General features: G+C 42.7%; 1 protein-coding gene across 13 annotated transcripts in view; it reads left to right on the top strand.

The window, feature by feature from the left end:
• Positions 1-24,186, top strand: part of nfixb (nuclear factor I/Xb) — a 114,539-nt gene that overhangs the window by 11,820 nt on the left and 78,533 nt on the right. For 6 of the 13 annotated variants that reach the window (XM_029836811.1, XM_029836822.1, XM_029836817.1 and 3 more), the window contains exons 2-3: positions 5,117-5,200; positions 11,224-11,259. The exons of 1 other annotated variant lie outside the window; for it this stretch is intronic. In XM_029836811.1, coding sequence (XP_029692671.1) covers positions 5,117-5,200; positions 11,224-11,259 — 120 coding nt within the window. Of the gene's footprint in view, positions 1-5,116; positions 5,201-9,435; positions 9,610-11,223; positions 11,260-24,186 lie in introns of those variants that run through there. 6 more of the 13 variants (XM_029836823.1, XM_029836813.1, XM_029836812.1 and 3 more) reach the window with 3 other exon arrangements.

Below are 24,186 nucleotides of genomic sequence, written 5' to 3'. Positions count from 1 at the left end.
GGTGTGCATGACATCGCTGAAAGACAGGGAAGTCAAGCAAGATCAGAGCGCTTTTCTGACGTCGTTTTCATGCAACGTCGGCACCAACAGGGTAGCATTTCCCATGAAAAAAAACTTTATATCGGCCTCCTTAAATATAGCAGAGGTACAAGCCAAAGTTTTGCTAAACTACTAAGAAGATGTGAAATGCAATATCACTGTGTAAAGATTTGAGGATAATCCCGATGTAACTATGAAATCATCAAGTGCTAGCCTTGAATAATCTGTTTGCAGCGTTCATTCCATCATTTCACTACACTGACAGTTACGTCGCTGATTGTCTGCACGCTTAAAAATTAGGTTCCACCAAAAAAACCATCTTCTCCTGATAAACTCCTTAACGTTTTCTACTTTTTCTTTGTGATCATTTTGAAAGAATTAAAGAGAAGTATAGTTCTTCATAGAACTCGTGATAAAGGACGAAACCTTGGGTCTCAGGGAACCTGAAAACCTGGTTACAATTTAAATCAAATATGGGGAGGCATTGCCAAGAGGTGAGAGAAGGGAAGTGAAAATGTTGCTGGTTTGAATCCCCCTGCTGATGTCACCGCCCTGGGTCCATGGACTGTAACCACAGTTGCTGCTCCTCAGGGATGAGTTAAAGACAGAAGTATTTTAATATATTTAGTGAAATAAACCCCCATGAGGATTTTAGAGCAGATCCTACATTTGTTAATTATCAAGGCTTGGTGAGCTCTTTGGTTCTTGGATGGGTGGACATGTTCTAGCTGGGTCAAGGGTTCAAAAGGTCCAGGGCTGAATGATCATAGACAACAATAAATCCTAGCAGCATCAGGCACACGACAGTGACTCAAGGTCCTTTCTCTGCTTGTTTACTGGTTGCTTACTGGTTGTTCTATTAAGCTACAACGGAACTCAACTTAATAGTCCGTGTAAATGTACCGACAAGGGTTGAGAAACAGGATAGTCGGCACCGAGCTGGTTGATTCAGATTACTAAAACAGATGTCGGGTGCAAACCTGATCTAATTCAGCGTAACAGTCGTTTTAACATCAAGCAAAGTGACCAGAATTTACCAGGACCATTTTTATTTCTGTTACCTCCAATTCAAACGACTTCATTACAGAATAATAATAATCAGGAGCCTGAACTTAGTCTCAACAGGCTCTGACTGATCGCAGTCGTACCTCCTGAAACCGATTTCTAATCGCGCCTCGATTAGTCTTTCATTGAACCCCCGTGTTAATGATTTCCAGAAGACACGCGGCAACAGCAGCCGTAATTTAACTCTCCTCAATTGAAGGTGTTAGTATCATCTGCCTTCTGAGTTTAATTTCGTGGAGAAAAAAAAAAAATCGCAACAATACGTGTCTTTTCTCTCGTCACTCTGCTCTTTAGGGCCCTAATGAGGAATTAGAGCCAATAGCATTATTCATTAAACAGAGCTTGCCAGCTATTTATCATTGTAACAATATTAGCATATTTGTATGAAATTTAAACTTTTTTCCCCTAGAATTCGTAACCAGGTTTAGCATATTTAATGACCTGGCATCGAACACCTCATACCAAAATGAATGCTAAAACAGAACCAGTGGCAAGCCCCAGAAACATACTAAAAATCCTTAATAAACACGCACGCACGCTCCTCTAATTACGTCCCCCCCTGCTCCCTGTCTCATTCCTCACCTCCTGAGATCCAGGTGTAAAATATCACATTTTCCCAGCATTTCTCCCTGAGGTGATGCTGGCTTGGACTCATACACGATGTGAAATTTCCCCTTTCATATCCTCTGCATGCATTTCCCCCCCTACAAACACGTCCCCCCCCCCCCGTCCCTCCCTGTGTTTGAAGTGATTGCCACATCTGCACGGGTTTGTCAGCTTGTTACCAGGTGAAGAATGAGGATACAATTAAAGCTGAATGAACTGGCTCTCAGTGCTGTGCAAACTTCCCACTTTTTCCAGCACACAATCCAAACTATCCCACATTTTCTTTTAGAATCTCTACCTTATGGTTTGTTCTGGCGATTGCAGCTTATGCAAAGGTTAAAGGTCAAACTCACCAGCAACACTTTTAATGAAGAGAGCGCTGGCCTGATTTTGGAAGTCAGGGCGACAGACAGACAGACAGACAGACGGACGGACGGATGGATGGTTTGGTTTTTCTTTTGTAGAAGGTGTCCCAGTCCCGAAGAAAGGGAAAATTTTTTTGAAAATTTACTATAGAATCCCTCTCTAGTAGCAAGAGTTTTGATATGTGACTCTACCCTTTTCTAATTGAGTAAAGAATCCGTAAATTATAAAATCCTGTATGTCCAGCAGCCAGTGTTGATGATATAAGATGAATGTGTCGGGGATTTTTCGGGAGCCACTTCTGTGGGTGGGCCTGATTAGGATGCTGCAGGCAGATCAGAAGACTGAAGTCATTCAGGGAGGATGAAAATATCGCGTGATTGGAGGAAGATTGAAGCCCAGGTGGTTTCTGTGCTGCTGCTCTGTTTCTGATCAGGAACAGAAGAGAGATGAGGGAGGATGGGTCACATGTATGATATATCTAATGCCATGAAATTCAGCCAAAGTCAGCATTCCCTTATGGATCCCCCCCTCATTATCTCAGAGTCGTCAGTAGACAAAATGGAGCTGGAGCTCAGAAACACTGTGTTAGCCTTCATTATTTCCTCCAGAAGGAGCGAGACGGCGCCATGATAACAACAGTGACAAAATGTCATTAAGTAATTACGGACATTTCCACAAGTGCTGCACTTAAGCGCACTTCAAAAAATGCTGAACATCTGTCTACAAAAACCAGCCAAAGTTAGTAAAAGCTCCAACTTCGAGCCACGTCCACCAGGTTAAACGTACCTGTCGGTGATGTAAATGGGTTACGACAACAGGGATTATTTATTCAACCAGTCATGGCAGGTGGCCACCTAGGCCAGAGACTCGGCTGTTGAATTATGTAAAAGAGAGTGACTTGATCTTGAATGTTGAACACACTTATAAGCACACACACACACACACACACGTTTACAAAAAAAATAGGTGTTCTTGCAATGGTATGTTGTAACAAAGCTTACTTCAATCTCCAGTGATAAAATCTGACAAGCACTTGAGTGTTGTATTACACGCCATCACCAGAGTCACTTGATATCTAACATGAGATGTCTCGTGTTAACTACATCGCTTCTAACTCTGGGCCAGCCATATGGATCGGACATATGCTGCATATAGGGAGAAAAAACATGCACATATATATTTATAATTGATACCATGCTGCATAAAAGGCAGGGGAACAAGGGGAACTCCACAGGAAGCTACGCTACATCAAAGCCTGTCAACTATTGACTCAATAGATCCAAATCTATTAACTGACCCGTGATTTTGATCTGGTCCTGGATTTTTTTTTTCAACTTTAATCAACCAAATGTGTCAGAAATAGGTAACAAGCACGCCTTATTTTGTACCACTATGTGATTATCAATAGAGTAAAATATATCTTTCTGCTGGTCTGGGAAGTTTTAGGGCTTAAGAGAAAACCCATGGAACCTGACAAGAGCACCATTTAGTGGGACAAATGGTTTCAAATGGTCTGCCTCCAGTGTTTCCCCCTATATTAAGGATGACAGGCCAGAGTTTGGATGCTGAAGCTGAATGCCAATGGTTGTGTTTTCGTAGTCACTTGGATGACATGACTTCCAACTTTGTTTAAGCAACTGAATGCCTCATGTGGCCCTGGCTAAACTTCAGGCTACACTAAACAAAACCAATGCTAATCTTATGTTAATCAACCTGCCTGCTGGACCTTTTGCCACAGCAGTCGAATAAAACACACACACGCACACACATACACACACACGCACGCACACACACACACACACACACGGATGCCCTTCCTGTGTTACAGTTCGAAAAAAGGGAGAAAAAAGATTGAGAGCTGTAACCTCTCATTCTGAGGGATATGAATAGCCTGTGTCTCCAGCCGCAGCTCAGTTAGTCCAAGTCTGGGACTTATTATAGAGCTTTGTGTTTATGCAAGTGTCTGCACATGTGTTTGTTTAAGTGCAATCCCGTCTCACTGTGTATGTGCGCGTTTGTGTGCATATGTAAATGCTTAAGTAACCTAATGCCGCTTCAAATTCCCTAAAAATGTTTACCTCTCCTGCCAGTTTAAATAGTATAACTTTACGTTTTGTTGCAGGCCATGAGCAATGTTTGTTCCTGTTTTGGGTGCATGTTTGTTTCTGCCTTCAGTATGGAGATATGAGAACATGAAGTCCTGGAAAACAAGATTATTACGGCTTAACATTTGCTTGCCTTTGCCTGTAGAGTCAAACTTTCTTCCTAACCTTCTGACTCGTAGAGCTGAAGAGTTATTTTCATCATGTGCACAATTTTTAGCCCACATCTAACAGGTTTGGTCGATTCCCCAGACAGTCATTCTAAAAAATGGCCTAGCGAACACTGTTTTGTATCTGTTTTGGCCATAAAAGATGTCGTCTCAGGCCCAGCTAACCAGGCAGAGCTCCCATTCCTGATCCACAGCCTCAGTCTGTGCCCCTCTCCCCGTCCATGTTGTCTGGCCTAGAAGAGCTGCAATGGATGCTCATTCAGAGCCTCACGTCTCTGCTGGCATACAAATGACCTGCGCTGAATAGAAACAAACAGCATAAATACTCGAGCTGCTCCGACCGGGGAAATCGGTGTGCCGCAGCAGGAGTCTGTCCGCGCGTGAACGTATGTGGACGTCGAACGCACGTGAAAGATCTGGGCTGAATCAATCTGTGCAAGCAGACAGAAAAGTAACCATGCAGGTGAAACAGCAGGGACAGGAAATGATATTGTGTCAGAGTATTGTGTGCAGACCCCACAGCTAAACACTGTTGCCCCCCCAACCGATTCAAGTAATAGGTGATTGGCAGGACTGGGCCGCGGCTCGTGTGTGTGTGTGTGTGTGTGTGTGTGTGTGTGTGTGTGTGAGGCAGCGATGTATAGTTATTATAGCATCTAAATTAGGAGTGGACTCATATATTTTTTAAAAAATGTAGCCAGATTTTCTGCGTGTTTTAAAATTCCATGAATCTGACGATGAATAAATGACTGTTGTGTTATATTTCAGGCAACCGAAAACTTTCTGTTGAACGAGGAACCCTCCAGAGGCCCTGGGATGCCTGAATGCTTTGTAGTATCAGATTCATACAGGGTATGCATCTATTATTATTATTATTATTATTATTATTATTATTATTATTATTGCTGTTGTTATTTCTTTCATGTGATGGTATTAAATGTGTTATTTGAGTCGTTGGTCATTAGGGTGACTGACAGTCTGTTTTCATGCTTTCGGTAATTGCACCACAATCATAATGTCATTCACAGCTCCCTCTACTCAGCTGCAAACCATTACAATCATTATTTCCACACGCACATTTGAGGGGAGAGAGAAAAAAAAGGGTGGAGGGGCTCCGCAGCTCATGGCCTCACGGGAACAAAAATGACGATGCAGCGGTGTAAGAAAAAAGAAGGGAAAGAAAAAAGTAAAAGGGGGCTGGAAAGTTTTTAGGAAAAGGGCTTTTCCATCGAAGAAATGGTGAGTATCATAGTAATGAATGTGAAAATGGGGGATATTAGAACGAGAATGAGAGATTGATGTCAAGACAGCATATCGTGACTTACGGTAAAGATACTACACATCGTTAACTCTGTTGGGAGGGCACACATGACCACATGGAGATTAGTTACTCTTAGGGGGTGTTTTATTAGGGGTTTTAAACAATTTTACAGTGGGCTAATTTTAAATAATGTTGCAAAGTTCCCTCCTCCATAAACTATGCTAGAAGTGCGAATGAATGTGTAAAAATGCCCTCTAACGTGCCCCTCAACTTGTAGAAGAGCACAAGGCCTTTTTCAAAAATAGAAGAGCACCTTAGCAGGCAGGTCCGGCGTGAACTCTCCCTCTCTGTTGTATCCTCACTCGGATTTGTAATCCAAAGGCAGCGTTATTGTTCATAGCCAATGATCTGACCAGATGTCAGTCTGCTGAGCCTTTCGCTCCACCTCTGTTTAGTATTGTTATAAAATAAAGACTCCTCCGGAGTGCTCATTCCTTCCACTACCCAACATCTTATCCCCACCCTCATATTATTACCATTAACTAACACTATTACTGTTGTATAACTATCAAAAGCCTTCGGTGTAGCTATAAACTTAATACAGCTGCAACATTTATTTGGATTGTTCCTGTTCATTTCCTATATTATTCACAAAATGAATCACACAATATGTGCTGCATAAACTACTACTACTGCATAAACAGGGGAGATTATATGCCAGCACACTTCTCTCTGAGACCAGACACTCATGTTCTAAAGTCAGGTTTCCCCAGAGTCCTTTCTTAATTGGATCTACACAGATTGTTCTACTTACACTAAGTCATCAAATGCTTGGACAGACTGCAGTTCTGAGCTTTTACCCACATCTTCAAAGGTCACCGAACTCAGCTTCTACTGCACTCATTAAAGTGTGCATCCTTCATCGGAGATGAGGAAAAAAGGGAGATGGCTCACTTCTTTCCTACAATGCAAACCTGAAAAAAGTGTTTCATTTTTACCCTTTGACAAGTAAGAGGAGTTGTTAGATTTACTAGTCCACCGTGTCTTTTTACTTCCTGAGTGTTCCCCTCTCTCAGCTCTGCAGCCACTATAAAAATGAAAGGGAAAATAATGATTGCAATACTAGAAAATCATTCACAAATGCTAACAATGGAGGAAATTGTGAGTGGAAACATTGGAAAACCATCGATTTACTTTGGAGAAAAGTAAGTGTCCACAAACATGACAAGGGATCAGAGGGAAGTCTTGCGGTCCCACCCAATCTCAGCTGGGAATGAATGCTGTTATGCCCATCATGTGTAGTACTGGTCTGTAAACCACATTCCAAATCTGCTCCACCAGCGTGCTTTGCCACAATGAAGTGTGGAGTCAGCACTTTTACTATCTCATTATTGCTGACATCCTTGAACAAGCAGAGCTCCGTTGAAGTGTTTTACATGAGTTAAAAAAAAAGTGAAAAAGGAAGAGGAGTCACGCCATAGGTCACAGATCAGTTTGAATGTTTTGTCCAAATTTCTAACTGAGTAATGTTTAATATCTACATCTGAAGTGGGTGAAAGAGCTGAGCCTCACAGCCCAACAACTTTAGCATATGGCTCAAGCATGTGTTCGTTAATGAGAGATTTACTCACACAGACCACTAAATGTGCGGCTTATTTGGGCAGCTACAGCAGAGATGGGTTTGAATGTTCTCCATGCAAGTTAGCTCTGCAAAGTAAGTGTGTGTGTGTGTGTGTGTGTGTGTTCATGCACATGCTGCATACTGAGTACCATAATACTCATTCTACTAGCAACGTTTTTGGGAAATTTGGCTGGGCCTCGCAACTTCAAAGGCCTGTTTGAAGGTTAAGACTTCATTTAAGCTTGAGGTTAGAATTGGGTTTAGGTTAGGGGTCCTCACAACAATATAAGTACCAGAGTGTGTGTGTGTGTGCTCTTCAAGTTCCTATATATTGAGTACTAAATTATTTATTCTACTAGCAAATGAGGACATTTTTAAGAAGCAAGGCCATTGAAGGGTTAAACCTTTGTTTTAAGGTTTAGGTTATAATTGGGTTTAGGTTAGAGTTACGTTTAGGAGATTAGTTGGGATGTTTAGCGTAAGGGGCTCTCTTTGAAGTCCATACCAAGGTAAATATACAGGTGTGTGCGTGCGTGTGTGTGTGTGTGTATAAGAAAAAAAGGTCTCTTTTCTAAAGATTTTCATGTTGTGGTGATTTCATTTAGATTTCAACCTTCTCTTGGCCCTGGCGTGGACCCTTCTAACTAAAGTCCCCTCAGAAGCCCCCCCTCCATCTGCTCTGAATGCCTTGACTTGTTTACTCATGTGTGCTCTACATTAGCCGTGTATCACTGCAACTGTAAAGAATGCAGCCGTTGTGACTCCGCTGAGGCTGCGGTGGTGAGCGCACGCTGCCATTGTCCCTCCGCATCGTGTGTCTTAGGGCGGGATCACTCATTGTTCCCACCGTGCGGAGTCCTGTGATGGGCACGCACCAGCGGCGGGCCTTGTGGACGGCAGGCCTCCAGTGTCGGGCCCCAGAGGTTCAGACTTGGTGACCTCACTTCCACTCGTCCCCTGTTATGGCGCACTGCAGGAGCCGCTCCAACAGAGCCACTTTTATGACTCCGATACTGTCCTTGCGTGCGTGACACACGTTTTTCTGTTTGCTCTCTCTCATTTACCCAGTACACACACACGCACCGGTGCAGCGTGTTTTGCTTCTGCTCAGAGGCTGTGCTTATATTGCTCTGTCTTCACTGTTTGCTGGTGTTCTACCTAATCGCTGCACTGGCTGTTTGACTTGGACTTGCTTCACTGACTTTTCTTACACTACAGTTGTGGGCTCCAGACTGGGTCAGATATGGTTCAGTAAATAAACAGTCTTAACTTCACAGGGCTGAGGAGATAATGCGCTGATTCAAATGCCTGCAAATGAATTTAAGTATGTAATCCAGAGCAAACTTTAGCCTTTAATACACAGGATTGAGGCGCTTAAATCCTCTCATTAGGAGCCTCAGCAAGGCTCTGCTGCTGTTTTTATACATTATTATATACATTTCTTTGACTCACAACTCCAAAATATAAATGTTGCAGAGAAATGCTCTCTCTCTCTCTATATATATATTTATATAGGGGAGCTAGGATCAAAAGTGAGGACACCCAATAAATAAATAAATCTTTTTAAAATGTTTTTTTCTGGAATGTAAAAGTACATTTCTATAGATTGTGTATTAGATTTCATATTGTTGCAAGAAAATCTTTAGTCTGGTAAATATTGCATTAATAGAAGATATGCCTCCATCTGTAAAAGAAAAAAAAGAAAAAAAAGAATAAATCTAAGGAACACAGTTTAAAAATAATCAGTTTGGAGAGGAAATGTCATGCAACCTCTTCATCTTTAAAATAAGTAAATTTGTATTCTAAAGTAAGACCTTAAACTATTTGCCTACGAACCTGTTAGACTTGATTCAAGACAACTGCATGTGCTCAAGATTGCTGGAAATTTACCTCCATTGACGATCATTGTCTTCAAGCTAAAACGGAACTATTCTAATAGATAGAATAAACACATTTGCTTTACTCGCAGCATATTTCGGGATAGTAAATGCAGCTAAAATTTGAGCTTAAACATTGCGCACGGTTATAGCCCGCGGGCTCGATACAGACCCGGCGCGTTCCGAAGTTAATAAAGAAAAATACATATTGTCAAATGTTAGACGTTACACATCTGGACAGTGCTGCCTTCAGGGGCTCTCGTTGAGGAAAAGAGTGCTATAAAAGTGGCGCGGGCGGAGTGGGGAGGGAAGTTTTTTCCCTCAAAGTTTGTGCAAGCTTTCACTTTCTAGGCGGGGTTTACTGTACGCTGCAGCAGCATGGAGTGAGAGAAACGGGACGGCGAGCGAATGCCATGCAGCACTATACCGAGCTTCCATCCAACTTAAATAAGCCCTGCACGCCCGCTGTCTGAAAATGTACTCCCCGTACTGCTTGACACAGGTAAAAGTCTTCTCTTATTCTGCTTGGCAGGGCTGTCGTCAGAACTTTGTGCGCTTTGTGATTACTGCGGTGCGCCCATTTCTTTGCCCTGCTTATTTGCTGTCTTTCTGCTGTCTGACTCTCCAAGTGTGGCTGCTGTGCGCAAAGCCGCCGGTTCTCCGAGCGCAGTTCGTGCCGTTAATTTTTGCGCGTCGCACATGGTGGGTTTTTTTTTTTTTTTTTTTTTGTTTTTTTTTTGAGAGAGAGAAAATGGCGCTTCTCCTTAAATGTATTTCATGTTAAAAAAAAAAAAGGAGGAGGGAAATGGAGGGCGCGGGACACATGCGTGCTGTGGGGTGGACGGAAAGTTTAATGTTACTGCGGCTGTGGCAGATTTGTCCGAAGGGTCACGTCTCACAGTTTGTTGGCCGGTGAGGGGAGTTGAGAAGTGCGCACACTGCCGCCTGTAGGGCTGCGTGCTCTCTCCCTCTCTCTCTGTCTCTCTCTCCCAGGCTGTGTGTGTATATATGGGCGTGTAGTACCTCATTTTCTGTACATATTTATTTACTCATGAAAGCTACAGAATTATTACATTATTAATATGTTGCTGCTTTTCTTTGTGTAAACCAAGTTTTCAATTCTGTGAATTTTTTTTTTTTACAAAAACTCCAATATATGTGTTTGTGTGTGCATATATACACATACACTCACACACACATACACATACACATGCACGATGGAATGACATGATGTTGGTGTGAATTCCAGACTGTATTTTATCACTGTCTTTTTTCTTTATCAAAATCTTTGATTTTTATGAAAGTCTACTTGTGCGGATGCAGGAGAGGATGTTCTCAGCTGGTCTGTTGACGATGCACAAGTGTGGCCTGAGATTATTTTGTGCGTTCCTCTAGGCTTTTCTTCAGAACTGGTACTGTTCGAAAGCCATTCTTCACTCTGTTGATTTGACAGTGAATCAAAAACTGCTTATTCCACAAAACTAAATTCAGGTTGTTAATTTCATCCACATTAGATTAGTAAAATTTTTGTTGGTTGTGGGTTGGTTTTGGTTTCTGTAATTCTCGGATGTCCTCAGCTTGCTGCCGGAGCCTGCCACATGGGCCTTCAGAGATGATGAGTTCATCTAAATTTCCCGCTCTGCAGACACAGAGGATCCTCAGACACAAAGCTCTGATTTAGCCACATAAATTTCCCTTCGCAATTGTTATTTGTCAACAAACTCTTAAGCAGCACTTGTGCTGTCCCACAGAACGTTTGCTGTGCACTGTGTCACTTCTGATCAGGGGTCAGGGGTCCTACAAACACTCATCAGGTGATACAACAGCACCAAAAAGCAGCACCCAAAAGAGGGAATTATTTGTTTTCTTTACTGTTATTGGTGCATTTATGGCGCCTCAATCAGGCACTTGTGTGCCGCACAAATCTGCACCTTAAACCAAAGCTGACTGCTCAGCCTTTGTGCTTGGTCGTATCATTTACAGGTCGTAGTGTTGTCATCTCACCTTGTTTTCAATGGTGTGACATTTTAACAGTATTCCTTCCCTCCTCCTCCTCCTCCTCCTCCTCCTCCTTTGTGCCCGCCTGGATGCTGACCCCTGCTCTCACCCTCTAAAGTATTACCCCACACACCTCCTAAACAATGCCTTAGTGGTAAGTCCTGCAAGTCCCTATTCTATTCCACTTGAGGTGTGTGTGTGTATTTGTGTGTGTGTGTGTGTGTGTGTGTGTGTGTATCCCATTTTCAGAATGTATATTGTGTGTCTTTTTCAGGCCTGGAAAAGGCCTTGTGTTTTGTGTGTGTGTGTGTGTGTGTGTGCGCGCGCATTTGTGTAAATGACAAAGCAATAAAATGTTGTTTAAAAAGTGTCACTGACAGAAATTCTGGTAACTATCCCAAGAACTGTTCTGACTTTTTTCTCCTGATGATAAATGATATAAATAGAAGTTAATTTAAATATTTTTTTTACTTATCTGCACTCTACGTGGTAACTTGAATGCCAAGCAACCAAGAAAATTAGAAAATCCAAGGAAAGAAAAAAAATCTCATTTATAACAGTGACCAGCTGTTGTATCCACTTTTTTTTTTTAAAGATAATCAGAATTAATCTTCTATATTTATATGATTGCATTAAAAATATATATCAGACTGTCTAAATAAACAATTAATTAATGAGACATAATTGGTGACTTGAATTTCCATTTAAAAGTAATAAATAATATTAAAGTATTATATTTATATATCCATGTCTAAATGAATACAATGCATAAATGAACATGCCATCAGTCAATTTGCCAAGCCCTTAAACCACAAAAGGCTCTCCAATAAAATAATTACTTTCTCATCAATCAATGTTCCAGACTTTAATCAAGAAATAACTAATCGCATAAAAATGAATTCTGAACACAGTTTCAAGGCCTTGAAAGCAGCAAATCCCTCTGTTACACTGGCTGAAATACTGCTGTTATTAAAATTCTGTAAGTAGCGTTTAATTGTGCTCAGCTTGGCTAATTGATTAATAGGCAGGGCCTCACAGCTTTAATAATAAATAACATCTGGAAGTAAAGGAAAGTCCGGTAACTGCGCGGTTCAACCCACCCACATCTGCAACAGTGGTTGGAAAATTGCTGGCCGAAAATGTGATCTTGGGATCTTTATTTTTAATAGCTTGCAGTACTTTGCCGAACCGGTTTTAAGCATGGACCGAGAAACTATCAGTACCATAAAGTGCCGGCAGCAGAAGGTTCCCATTAGCTCCGGTCCGCCGTGTTTATCACGCACTTCATGTCCAGATCTTCCTCGCACAAAGAATCCCACGATGAATGCTGGTTTGCAGCCCGTCGTCCTCCTCTCAGCCACCCGCAGGTCACCAGCCTGACGCTTGTGACCGATTGCCTCATCCTCCCTGTCTGAGACGAACCTCTTTATCAGCACTGAATGTTGCTCAAGAGGATCGGTTTTATTTTTCGGAGCGTCGCCGCGGCTCCTTATCGGCAGGGAAAATATCAAAGAGGCGAAGCCCAGCATGAGCTGGTTTATTTTCTATGTTGATTTGATTAAGTTCGTGCAGTCACGATCGTGGCTCCGAACATGAACTTGGTGAGGTGGCCCTCTCCCCCTCCCCCCACGTCCTGCAGAATGAGTTAGAACAGCTGTTCCGAGGATTAAAACCTGATGGAGCTGCAGTCCAGTTTAACAGAAAATGTCGGATATCATTCTGCACATGCAAACATGCCCGCAGATCCTTTAAGAACTTGGACATTTCTCAGGTATTCACACTGAAGTATGATTTCTCTGCGGGCTCCATTTGCATTACACAAGACTGGAGCGAGCTCAGTCCCACATATGCAGCGGCCAACGACGTACTTGGACAGAAGAATGATCTCGTAAGACCTTTGATTGACAGGTGGAGCTATTGTGATGATCCCAGTGTGTGCACGAGCGGGACATACAGGCCGTGGCAAAGCGGCTGCTCCCTGTATGTTGTGCGGAGCCCGTAACTTTTCCCCTCATGACAGAACACCAGGAGTACTCCCAGAACATTGTGTTCTTTTCCCTCATATTTCAACGCCACGTTACGTGCAGACGTCATTTATTTGCAGCCAGGTTGAAATCTAGAAGTGGTCCTGCTAAGAAAGTCAACATATTCAGCAGTGACATATTATGTTATTCTGGGTTATGCAACAGGTGTTTGTGACAGGAGTGTGTGGACAAGTTTTATTACACTTTTACTCGAATAGAACAACATGAAAATTGTGCGAATACCGTACAAAAATGTCTGTTAAAGTTACTGGAAAGTACCTTTTCTTTATTGTCTCTCTATAGAAGGCCCTTTTAGCCTGCCTGTCCCTCAACAAACAGAAGCTTTAGCCTCATGCTAAACAGTACAGGCGGACCAAAAGGTTCAAGATTTACCACCTTCTTTTTTCCAAATTGTTGGCAAGCTACATAAGATAGCATTAAAACATTGCATAGAAAAAGCTATTTCCCCAACACTTTAACCCTGACATATAACCCCATCAGTAGCATGGTAGTTGTGTGTGTGTTGATTCCTTGGTTTTTAGCAAATTTAGTGACATTTCAGTCAGAATGACAAAGGCTAAGCAATCTATCAAAGGAGGGCAACCATCTATTTTAGTTCAAATCTGTAATGCAATAAAAATTACAAACATGGTTATAAACCCGGCAGATGTTTCCGTCTTTAAAGATTGAATGTTGCGTGCATAAAAGTGAGGAGCAGCAGTGCACTGGTTACTTGGCAGTGTTGCTATTCTCATGCAAAATGGTCCAGACAGGTATCATTTTTTTAACCCCCTCCAATAAAACAAAAACAAAACATAGTTTGTTCTTTAACAATTTGGTTTAGTGATTATAACAGCGGCTTGTGGTTGCTTAAATGTTTCCATGTTTGAATGTCGGGGCAGAAATGGAAAGTTTCAACTGCACAGCTAACATCTGGGCCGTGAGTGCGTCTTGCGTGGAACACCAACCGCTAATAAACATTCGATCCTGATGATGATGATGTACAAATGCCTGGAGGTTTAAACAAACAGTGAAGTTAGCGTCAAGTTGCACAGAGTTGGTCATAATCACATATTTATACAAGCGCGACAGTTTGAAATGTGGAGTTGTTCTCCAAATAACCTTGCCTGTATCCTGACTGAGCCGATCACGTTGGACTATCTGAGCTAAAAATGCATTTTTCCCCCCCACCTGACCATGGCCGCGCAAATGATTGAGCAGCTTCTATTTTGTACGTTTTTGTTTTGTTGTCTGCTTTTTTAGAGGAATGGCATGTATGCTGGAAGGATGAGTGTGTTTTCCTCTTCATCCGTGCACTGACGACAAACTCTTTTTAATGGGAGGGAGGGAGGGGTGCTGATCCAATTGGCTGGAACCGATCTTTAACCGATCCTTGACACACCTCTGATGGTTCCCCCTACTGTGCCCCTGCACCAGGCCGTGCAAGCAAAATATCTATAAAGAAAAAAAAAAACCTGTCACACCTGCTTCCAATTCCTTCCACCTTGTTACAGGACGGGCCCGTAAAAATGGAGCCTGTATTGTCAGCGCGGTGACATAGGGGTGGCGGGCGCTCGTGCGTCAGCAGCAGCAGCTTCACGGAAATTCAGATCTCTCCTTTGGAAGTGCAGGACAAAGACATGATGAGCTGAGCGTGTCTTGGCAGCGACAATATAGACTTCAAATTAAGTAGCATGTAGTTGTGGGTTGTTTTTTTTAAATTTTTTTTATCTCTAGCTGCATACAGAGAGAGGCAGGACCAACTGTGTCTCATTCAGTATCAGCACAGCTGTCCCAGCATCCGTGGAGAATTGATTCCTCCTGCCACTGCCATGGGAGTCTTCAGCCAAGAAGAATGGGAGGAAATCCAGTGTGTGCGCTTGTGCTTTAAGAGGAAGGCGACGAGTGAAAGGACAGACTTGTGTGTGTGAGAGTGTGTGTATGTGCGCGCGCGCGTGTACGTGCATCACGTGTGTTTCCACCAGCCTCACTTTTCCTTCGTTCATGTCACCTCTGGCATGGATTATTCTTTGGCACGACTCTGGCAGCACCAGCGACTCCAGTGTGGTTCTGTGGTCGCTGATATGTTTTCACTGCTGCCATGGCTACTAAACACACGCGCGTACACACACACACACACACACACGAGCGCGCGTGCACACATATCTCCTGTATATACATATGGGGCTAAATTACATAATTGGGCTGAAATATTCAGAGCAGCACAAAATAGTTTTTGTGAGATCTGAAAGCGAGGACAGGGCGGGAAAGCAGAAATAGATTGGTGAATATTTGGGAGCTTTGTCATCGCTTCAGACATCAGCACAGAGTGTTCTCTTCCCTGATTTTGAATTATAAATCACAATAAAACATTTTTTTTTGCACAGCATGATAGTCAATCTGTTGGGGCATTTGAGGATAAAGTATTTTTATGTTTGTGTGAAAGAATGTGCCAGAGATGAGAAGTGTACAGTGTTTTCACATGTGAGAGAGCTTTTCTTTACTCTCCTCCAACTCATGGCTTCCACTTTGTTTGGAATGTCTGCAGGAGTTTTTTCTTTCCGCATATTTGACTGTTTCCCCGTTGCTACCTGCTGTGTTATTCCTATTTTTTTCCTCAAGCAAGTGCAACTAAGTTTCAATAACCTCTTGGTTGCATATCACATCTTGACTTGCTCCCACATGTTTGGAGGTCGACGACGGTACGACCGTTCTATTTTTTTAACCTGTGCATGTCGTTTAAATGTTATCTTCGACGCATTCACTGCGGAATAGAATCGAAAAGACTTTCTTTTCTGTCTGCAAGTCGGTGGTTTGAGGCTAAACGAGTTCCAAGCAGTCATGTAAAGTAGAAAGTTATCCATCCTGTTATCCATCTTGCAGTGTTTAGAGAAAACACTGTGGCACAGCTGACGAACAACAAAGCGGACGAGATGTGTCTGAGTGCGTTTTGTTCCTTTGCTGAATAAATCTGAATGAACGCCAGTGTCAACACGCGGAGCGAGCCTTAACAATAACTCATTCTCTCGCTCTGGTGTTTTCGACTCGCCGTCTTCCCGCGTGGCTGAAACGAGGAGCGCACAAAGCCGCCGCCTCGCTTTTTTGGTCGCGGATCGACAGGAATAGAGCGCCGCTGCGGCAGGTCATCGACGGCCCACTCAAGGTCACTCCGGCGTGGGCAGTCTGGCCACGTTGTTTGGCCTGTCTGACCTACTTTGCATGACTCTGGCTAAATATATACAATAGGCCTCTCATTATGGATCGTCCAGATTTAATCTGAACGACATCTGAGGACCGGTTCATGACCGAAGCCATCTCGTTCACACTCAAACACCCACCCAATCGTACTCATAAATGAATAAACAAACAAACAAACAAAGGTGAAGCAGACACTCGCTCAACCACGGCCCAGACGCACATACATCCTGCAGACGTACGCCACAGGATCTGTCGCCACCATGGCCCTGCTCATTCAAAAACAAATCCTCCTGGGTTTGATGTGCGTCTGTTTAAAGTCAGGCTTGTCAGGTTTTGCCTTGCACCTGCATGCGCGCAATTACAGCCGACACAGGTGTGCATTCTTTCAGGGAAGGGAACTATAAAGCACGTTGCAGCCATGTGACGTGTGTGCGTGGTATAGGACATACCGTAGTGTTTGCCCGATACACACGAGCAGACTGACATGGACTCATCCCTACCGTTACCCTCCTGGTCTTTGTTTATGCACACTCAGAAGCTTACTTGTGGAAGGGCTCTTGCAGGGGTAAATATGAGGCATCCATACAAACATGCAAGTTTGTGCGTCTCCTTATCTGGATGACGTGCCAACTTCTAGCCGTCATTCTAGCCTAACTTCCTTTCTTGTGGGAGTCGTTTTGGGAATTGATGACCTTGTTTGTGAAAGTGGTTCCATTTCTTTCTTTCCCTTCCCCGTGGCCTGCAGTCTAACCTGATATTGCTGTTAATTGGTATATATTCCCCAGAAATATCTCAATCAATAGTTGTTAGTTTAAGCAACCTCTCTGAATTTCAGAACTATGTTGGAGTTTACTATGTTGGACCAGGTGCCTGGCTATTTTGGAAAGATGGTTGATGTCACAAGGCTCAGTTACTGGGAAAGATGCAATGGTCAGCAGGAGTTTGGAGTCCGTTAAGGCATCTGAAAATGGACACTGCATGTTTGGCAACTGGACAGTAATAGTTCCCCAATCAGGCTGGAAATTTCACCATTGCACCGTATATACTCTGTCGGAATTTTCCCTTCAGAGAGGCACTTGCTGATGTACACCTGCACTGGAGATTTTCCATCTCCATTATTTCTTCCCGATCAGTGTTTTGCGGTTTTTGTCACTTAAAAAGTATCCACAGTGCTTTTTGTGTGAAAGAGTGAAAGAAAAAACCAAAACCAGGATATAGTTAACGAGCTAGGCCATCGTATCCGGGGCAGCAGAATGTTTGCCTCCACCTTTAAATATGCTAAAATAATCAAAAGAGGTTCGTTTTGCAAATTGGTTTCATGCAAAGGAAAACCTTAATATTCAATAAGAGTCCTGAAACCGCTGGGCTGAAATTAGAGAGCGGACTTTGTGGCAGAAACACAAATGTTATGGTAATACTGTTGTCAGAGCAAATAATCGTCCCATCAGCCCATTGGTGGACACATCCAATTATTTTATTTGCTTTTTTATGATAATAGTCTATACATTATATCTCTCTTTTTAAAACTATTCTCTGGGGCAGAATGTGTAAGTGGTGTGCAAAGAAGCAAAGAACATGTTCAGCACACCATCTTTCCATCTGTCCTGCCCACCTGGTAACTCCTGGGAAGGCCTTGCACAATATCGTTGTTGGGCCACGGTTGACGGGGGGGAACGCTGCTGGTGTCTGGGATTGTTCAGCTGTCAGCAGATGAAGTCACACAGTGACGACACCTGATGAAGATGTGGCCTTCACCATATTTTCACCACTTTCCTGAAACAGGGGGTTAATAAGGCAAGAGATTCCGTCCTTGATGGTGCCTCACATTTCCTGAGGCCTTCTGTCAGCGCCGCTCCACATGACCTCATGCTGAAATCCATGACAGCAAATAACAGATGCATTTTCGAGTCCAGCGGTGTCTGTTTCGTCCGTGACTTCATGAATGAACCGACTTTCCAGGTCTTTTATTCTAGTCTGGCGCTAATGATGCGGCTCTCAGCCTGCAATCAGGCTCAACAGGCATTTATGGGGTTAAAATTGGAGGGAAAATCTTTTCCTGTCTTGGGGGTAGGTGGAGGAACGTTGAGGCTTGGAGGCTTATGAACCCGCAAGTCAAACAGCAATGAAAACAGTTGTGACCTGATTTTGAGACTGGAGGAGAAAGCGGAGTAGAAAATTCCTTCTGCTTGACTTTCTTTCTCTCTGACTTGATTTTTGTTTCTTATTGTGTTCCATGATTGTATTTTCTTGTTACCTTCACTGCCTGTTTCTTTCTATCTGTCTAATTTAGCCACCCTGTCCGGCAAATAAATAGCTGTCAGGCGCAGGAACAAAGCAATAGATCTTGCTCTTTGGAGCAGGAAGCTGGCAAACAGCCACGGTTGGAAAATCTATACTTGGTTGCATAATATAGCATATCTTTACCTCAGATGAACTCTGAGGAAGGCTGGCAGCTGTGAGCAAATGGGGAGGGCGGGAGTTTGTGTTATTAACTGACAGAGCGTTGATGTGTGTGTGTGTGTGTGTGTGTGTGTGTGTGTGTACGTGTCGGGGAAGAGTGTGTTCTGTGCTTCTTGTGACTTGTGGTTTACTGCCTGCCTGGGGCCATTTCATAGTCAGGCAGAGTACAGTAGAGTCAAATAGATCCTTGTTGAAATCCTACGTAAAGCAGAGTTGAACGAGGCCACGCGGTGCTCAGGGTGAGCTCGAAGAGCTTGACTTTGTTTTTTTTTGTTTTTTGGCCCGGACAATCTGGTAACTGCTATCCCAAATGCAGCTGCACTGCATTGCTGTGCGAGGGAATTCAGATATAAACTTTCTGCTCTGTTTAGGCTCAGAGAAATAGCTGCAGGATTAGTGTGCGTTACATGGAAAGTTGTATATTTGACTGGAAATTTTAGGGCAGGATGAGGATTCTGTATCAGCGCAGAAATATAAAACACAGATGGGCCAGCTTTAGAATGGGAGTCTGTGGAGTGGCAGATCCCCGGCTCCACTGACACTCGCTAATGCCGTTTATAAATGAGCGCTCAGGTTAGAGGTTAACCTCAGTTCCTGTTATTGAGATGCGTTGGTGGTCCAGATAGCCATTCAGTATGTTTTACAAGATGATCTCATCAGGTGTTTGTGATTAAATATATGAAAAGTCATGTGGCTGTATTAGCTCAGGCCATACACACCGGTGAGATCAGAGTCCAAACCCTGGAGTTAATCAAGACAGTGAAACTGGAAACCAATTTTAGAGCCAATGAAATGTTAAAACCTCAGCAGAAATGAATAACAAATGGCAAAAAAGTCATTATGTCTTACTTTTCGACCCCTCAGTGTTTGTTGAAAGTGTGCTGTAATGTCCCTATGCTGGTTACCATGACCCCTACTTGTTTGTGAGGCAGTGCACACAAAAAAAAAAACTCCACTACAATATCCATCATATGGATGAACAAAATGTTTGCTGCCCAAACCATAAATTAATCAATGTTAAATAGCATCACTGAAAATGATCTCATTAAACATTAAGTTCAAATGGTTCTGGAGAAAAACAAGTACCAACACATTTTTAAAGTGCTTGTACCAACTTGGTAGTAAAGTGTCTTCCCTTTGAATGCTACTGGCTGCAAGCAAACTCGCTGGGTCTGTAAGGTGCATATGGTGTTTTTTATGCTCTAAAAGCATGCCTTTAATAAATCTGCAATAAATGTCACGGCTGAGGATTCCCGTCCCGTTCCTTTGATCAAACAGCCAAAAGCTGATGAGCAGATACAGCATAAGGGAGCAAATCCTGAGAGTTTCAGGATGAGAGGATTAAAATTGTGGAGCAAAGTGAAACGTGTGAGCACTGAAGCATGTGCAGGTACTTTATTCCTGCTTTTTAACTTTTTTTTAGTGTAACAAGCTGGTTTACAAACCAAATGTTGGCTAAGTGTGCATCGGGGATGGGGGGGGGTGAAATAATTCTCCACATGTTGGATGAAACAAAACTGCATAATGACACAATGCTTCATTAAGTTTTCAGGAATTGAATAAAGGGGGGGAAAGCTTCTTTCACGAGAACATTTCATGTAAGTAAGTTGTTTCGGAGGCTGCTTCTGCAAATGTAATGTCAAAACACCGTATTCCAGGGCCCGTCTTCGCTCAGCTGTTGGCCCACGGCAAGAAAAAAGGGTCAATGAAAAGTATAAATGGGCTCATTACCATCAACTTTACCATCTGTGGCAAGTTTAATTGGGGAAAAGACTCCTGTTGGCATCGCAGAGTCCGACTGTAAGAGTCACACCAGTTCACACATGCAGTTTTATTGTATTCCACGTGTTATTTTTTTGTTCCTCTTCTCCCCCTGCTTTGTTTTTCTTTAAGAGGAGCACTTCCAAGCCAGAGTTAGGGCTCATGTGGGGACCACAAATTGACCGTGTATTGCAGCGAGGCTGTGGAGATTTATGGTGAAAGCGAGCAGCGGTAGTGTGTGTGGGAATGCAGAGGTGCATGTTATTGTGCGCGTTAAGTTTTCTGTTTTAATACTTGGAAGAGCTGAAAGCCTCGAGATTGGGACAAAGACGCAAAAGCAACAGCAGTTTATTTGTTTATTTTTTTAACCTAAAGCTTATGGAAAGAAAGTCGGCCCAAACAGGAGAGCAGAGTGTTCGGCAGGAATGAAAGAGACCATAGTCATTGTAATTAGGTTGGGGAGTTTTCTGTGTCCCCTTTTTTTTTTAGCGGCATGATTTGTTTTGATTTACTCCCTATCAATCAACAGAGGATGTGTTTAAACGAAGTTGAAGTATATTTGAAAAAGTCCCTTTATAGCTGCGGCTTTTTGTGTTCTCCTTTTACTTTCCTTGGAAGCAGACAGTGATTAAAACGGGCGATATAGACATATTGTATTTCCTAGGGGATTGGAAGGAATGCAAATGCATCATAACCATATTATAGTAGTTAGGAGCGGTGCGTAGTGCCAGACCACTGGAAACAGAAGAGGCTCGGCGCATTTACACGAGAGGCAGCGGAGTTCCACAGAGATCCCGCATCTGCCACAAAAGGAGAGGTTATCTGACACTGTTGGAGGATATTTGACATTTTAAAGGACACAGATGGACCAACAAAGTGTTTGCTGTGTTAAAAAAGCAGGTTTTTCCCCCCCGTGTGGACGTCCGAGTGCCCACAGAATCCGTTTGGCATTCTTTGTTGTGAGGGAAGCATGTTGCTGGTGGGACTTTGGCCTGCACAATCCCTCCTCTGTTGAAACAATGCGGCAGTTGTCCTCCCTAACCTAATTACTCCCTCCAGGGGGAGAAAGGCAACAGCACCAAATCCCATAGTTAGGAGCTCTGATCTGTGCTCTTCTGTAAGAAAAGGCCTCATTCATTTTCCTTCCCGCCTTCCACCACACTCGCATAAACAATTTCTATTTTTCATCATGACTTGGTTCAGTCTGACAGTTGCTAATTATCCTCTAATATATCCCGATATGTGTCCTGTTATCTATTTTGTTGCCATTGTGAGCATTTTATTATCATTACAAGCTTAGTGATGCACTGAGCACGTAGTTGAAGGCTTATCCTAGCTTCCATATGTTATTAGAATCCTTAACTACATTTTAATTTATTACCTGATTCCAGAAATACCAGGCCACGGAATTAAAGAGAATCAAGTCAAATGAGTCAAACTCGTCTAATCTGATGGGTAAATAGGAAGTACGTTCCACAGATTAATATTCATTTGGTCAAAATGTCTAAAGATTCCACCAAGTTTTAATTCAATCTTTACAAGCAAATGAGTTCATACCAGGTTTTTGGAGAGGACCCCCAGGGATCACATGATTGTAACACACCAGCCAACTTTGAGAGTCATTGATTCATTTCCTGGTCTCATCACAGCCACCATTAATAAAGTGTGGTCGGCGGGAAAACCCTGACAGTTACAGAATACAAACGCAGGCACTGGGCACAGAAGCATGTGCACGCAGGAGTTACACAGTGCTCCCTTTGTCACCTGACAGACAGCTGCAGTGGTTGTTGTTACAATTAAGCAAATATGATGAAAAAGGAGGACTAAGCGTCTTCTGACTGTGCTGCTAATTAATTTTGTCCAGCATGGATGACCCGAAGTGATAATCTACAAAGGCCACGGTGCTGAGGATCCCTGGGTTTTGCCTAAACGCTACCTCCCACCTTGCAGGTGCTGCACAACAATAGTCTATCGGTGCTAAAGACATTTCAAGGATTTATTGATTTTTACAGAAATCAAAGGATAGAAAGATTTAAAATGTGAAATATTTTGAGTCACCCCAGGGGATTTTATAGTTTGAACTCCCTACTCTGGGATGGAATTTTTAATGTTTTAATTGTTAACAGCAAAAAGTAGACCAAATTTGGCCAAATATACCTTTAATATGGATGCAAAACTGGATTAAATCTATTATTAGTCCCACCAAACCAAACTTGGTTATCACATCCCCATTGAGTTGAGTAAGGGATGTACAGGGAAATATTTTATTTCAAGCCTCAGTACGTGCACACCCACTCTGATTGCTAACTAAAAAAATGCAAGTGTTGGGTTAGAAGACACAATCACCACTGAGTAAACCTTCCTAACTCTGCTGGTTATTGGCCAACTCTAAGAATGTCGAGGAGTCTTGAAATGAAAAATGCTTCAACCAATAACAGGAATAGGTGCCGTTTGAGGAATTGAAGTGTGTTTTCTTTTCCACCTGAAAAACATGTCAGGCCGATCAGATAAACTGATGAATGAACTCATAGCTGTCACTTTATGGCAACTTTATTATTGTAAACTCACACAGGGAAGTCTGCAAGTTCACATAGGAAAAGGGAAGGGTGTGCGTGCGCGCGTGTGTGCGTGTGTGCATGTGAGATATTTATTGAAAAGAGCACAGGGTGTTAATTCTGCCCCGGCCGCCGTGTTATGGTTTGTTTGTCGGCCCCCCCTCAGGAAACATCAGCCGTTGTGTGGAGTCTTGAGTAATAAAGTCTGAAGTTTAGATTTGGACATTGTTGTGGTACTATGTTGTTGGTTTGAGCTGTTCGAGTTTAGACGTCTTTGTGTTTACCAGGGAAAGGAAAGTTGGTTTTGTCCCCGCGGGGACCTTTTCACATTCAATCCTGTGGATAAAGTGAGAATCCCAGTAATATTTGCATTTTTCCGTGACATGTCTTTAGTTGTGGCTGCATTTGTTTCCACCCTTGGAAGTTGGAGTGTGACATACCGCACGTCCCGATGTGTCAGAGGGCATTCGAGGAAACAGAAGATTGTCTGTTTGGTTGTGCAGGGTTTGTCCTGCTTTGTGGTGGCTTGAATCCATCCAAACCTGGATTGTTCCCATAGAGCCAAAGCGGAACAAAGCTGCGATCACCGTTCATTTTAACCATTGTGTAAAACACACCAATGTTCTTGGCTTTCAGCAGATGAAAGTATTCAAATAACAAATATTTAGATAATAAACTACTTGCGATATAATCTAATATAAATGGAAGTCTCTTACATTATACATTTTTTTTTGTCTGGGATTTTCTTTTTGAGTTTGGTTTCTTTCCTTTGTTGGTTCACAGAGATATTTATGAACCACGTTGGGCAACAATTCATTATTCATGATAATCATGGCATGATAATTGAAAGTGAATTGAAGCTTTTGTTAGTCTCTTTTTAAATTGTGTTGCTCCGAACTGCCTTACAACTTTAAGTAATGGTGCTTGCTGGAGTTTCTTGGTGATTTGGTTCGTATTGATTTGTTGGTAAGCCCTTTCTCACAGTCTTTATCTGCATTCTTACAGGCACAGACAATGAAACGGTGACGCATGGATCTGCATTTGTTTTACACAGGACCCTGCAGTGATGATTGACACCCACAG

Source organism: Takifugu rubripes, chromosome 5 (assembly GCF_901000725.2).
Source record: "Takifugu rubripes chromosome 5, fTakRub1.2, whole genome shotgun sequence".
NCBI lineage: Eukaryota > Metazoa > Chordata > Actinopteri > Tetraodontiformes > Tetraodontidae > Takifugu > Takifugu rubripes.
This window is presented reverse-complemented; position numbering and strand designations above follow the sequence as displayed.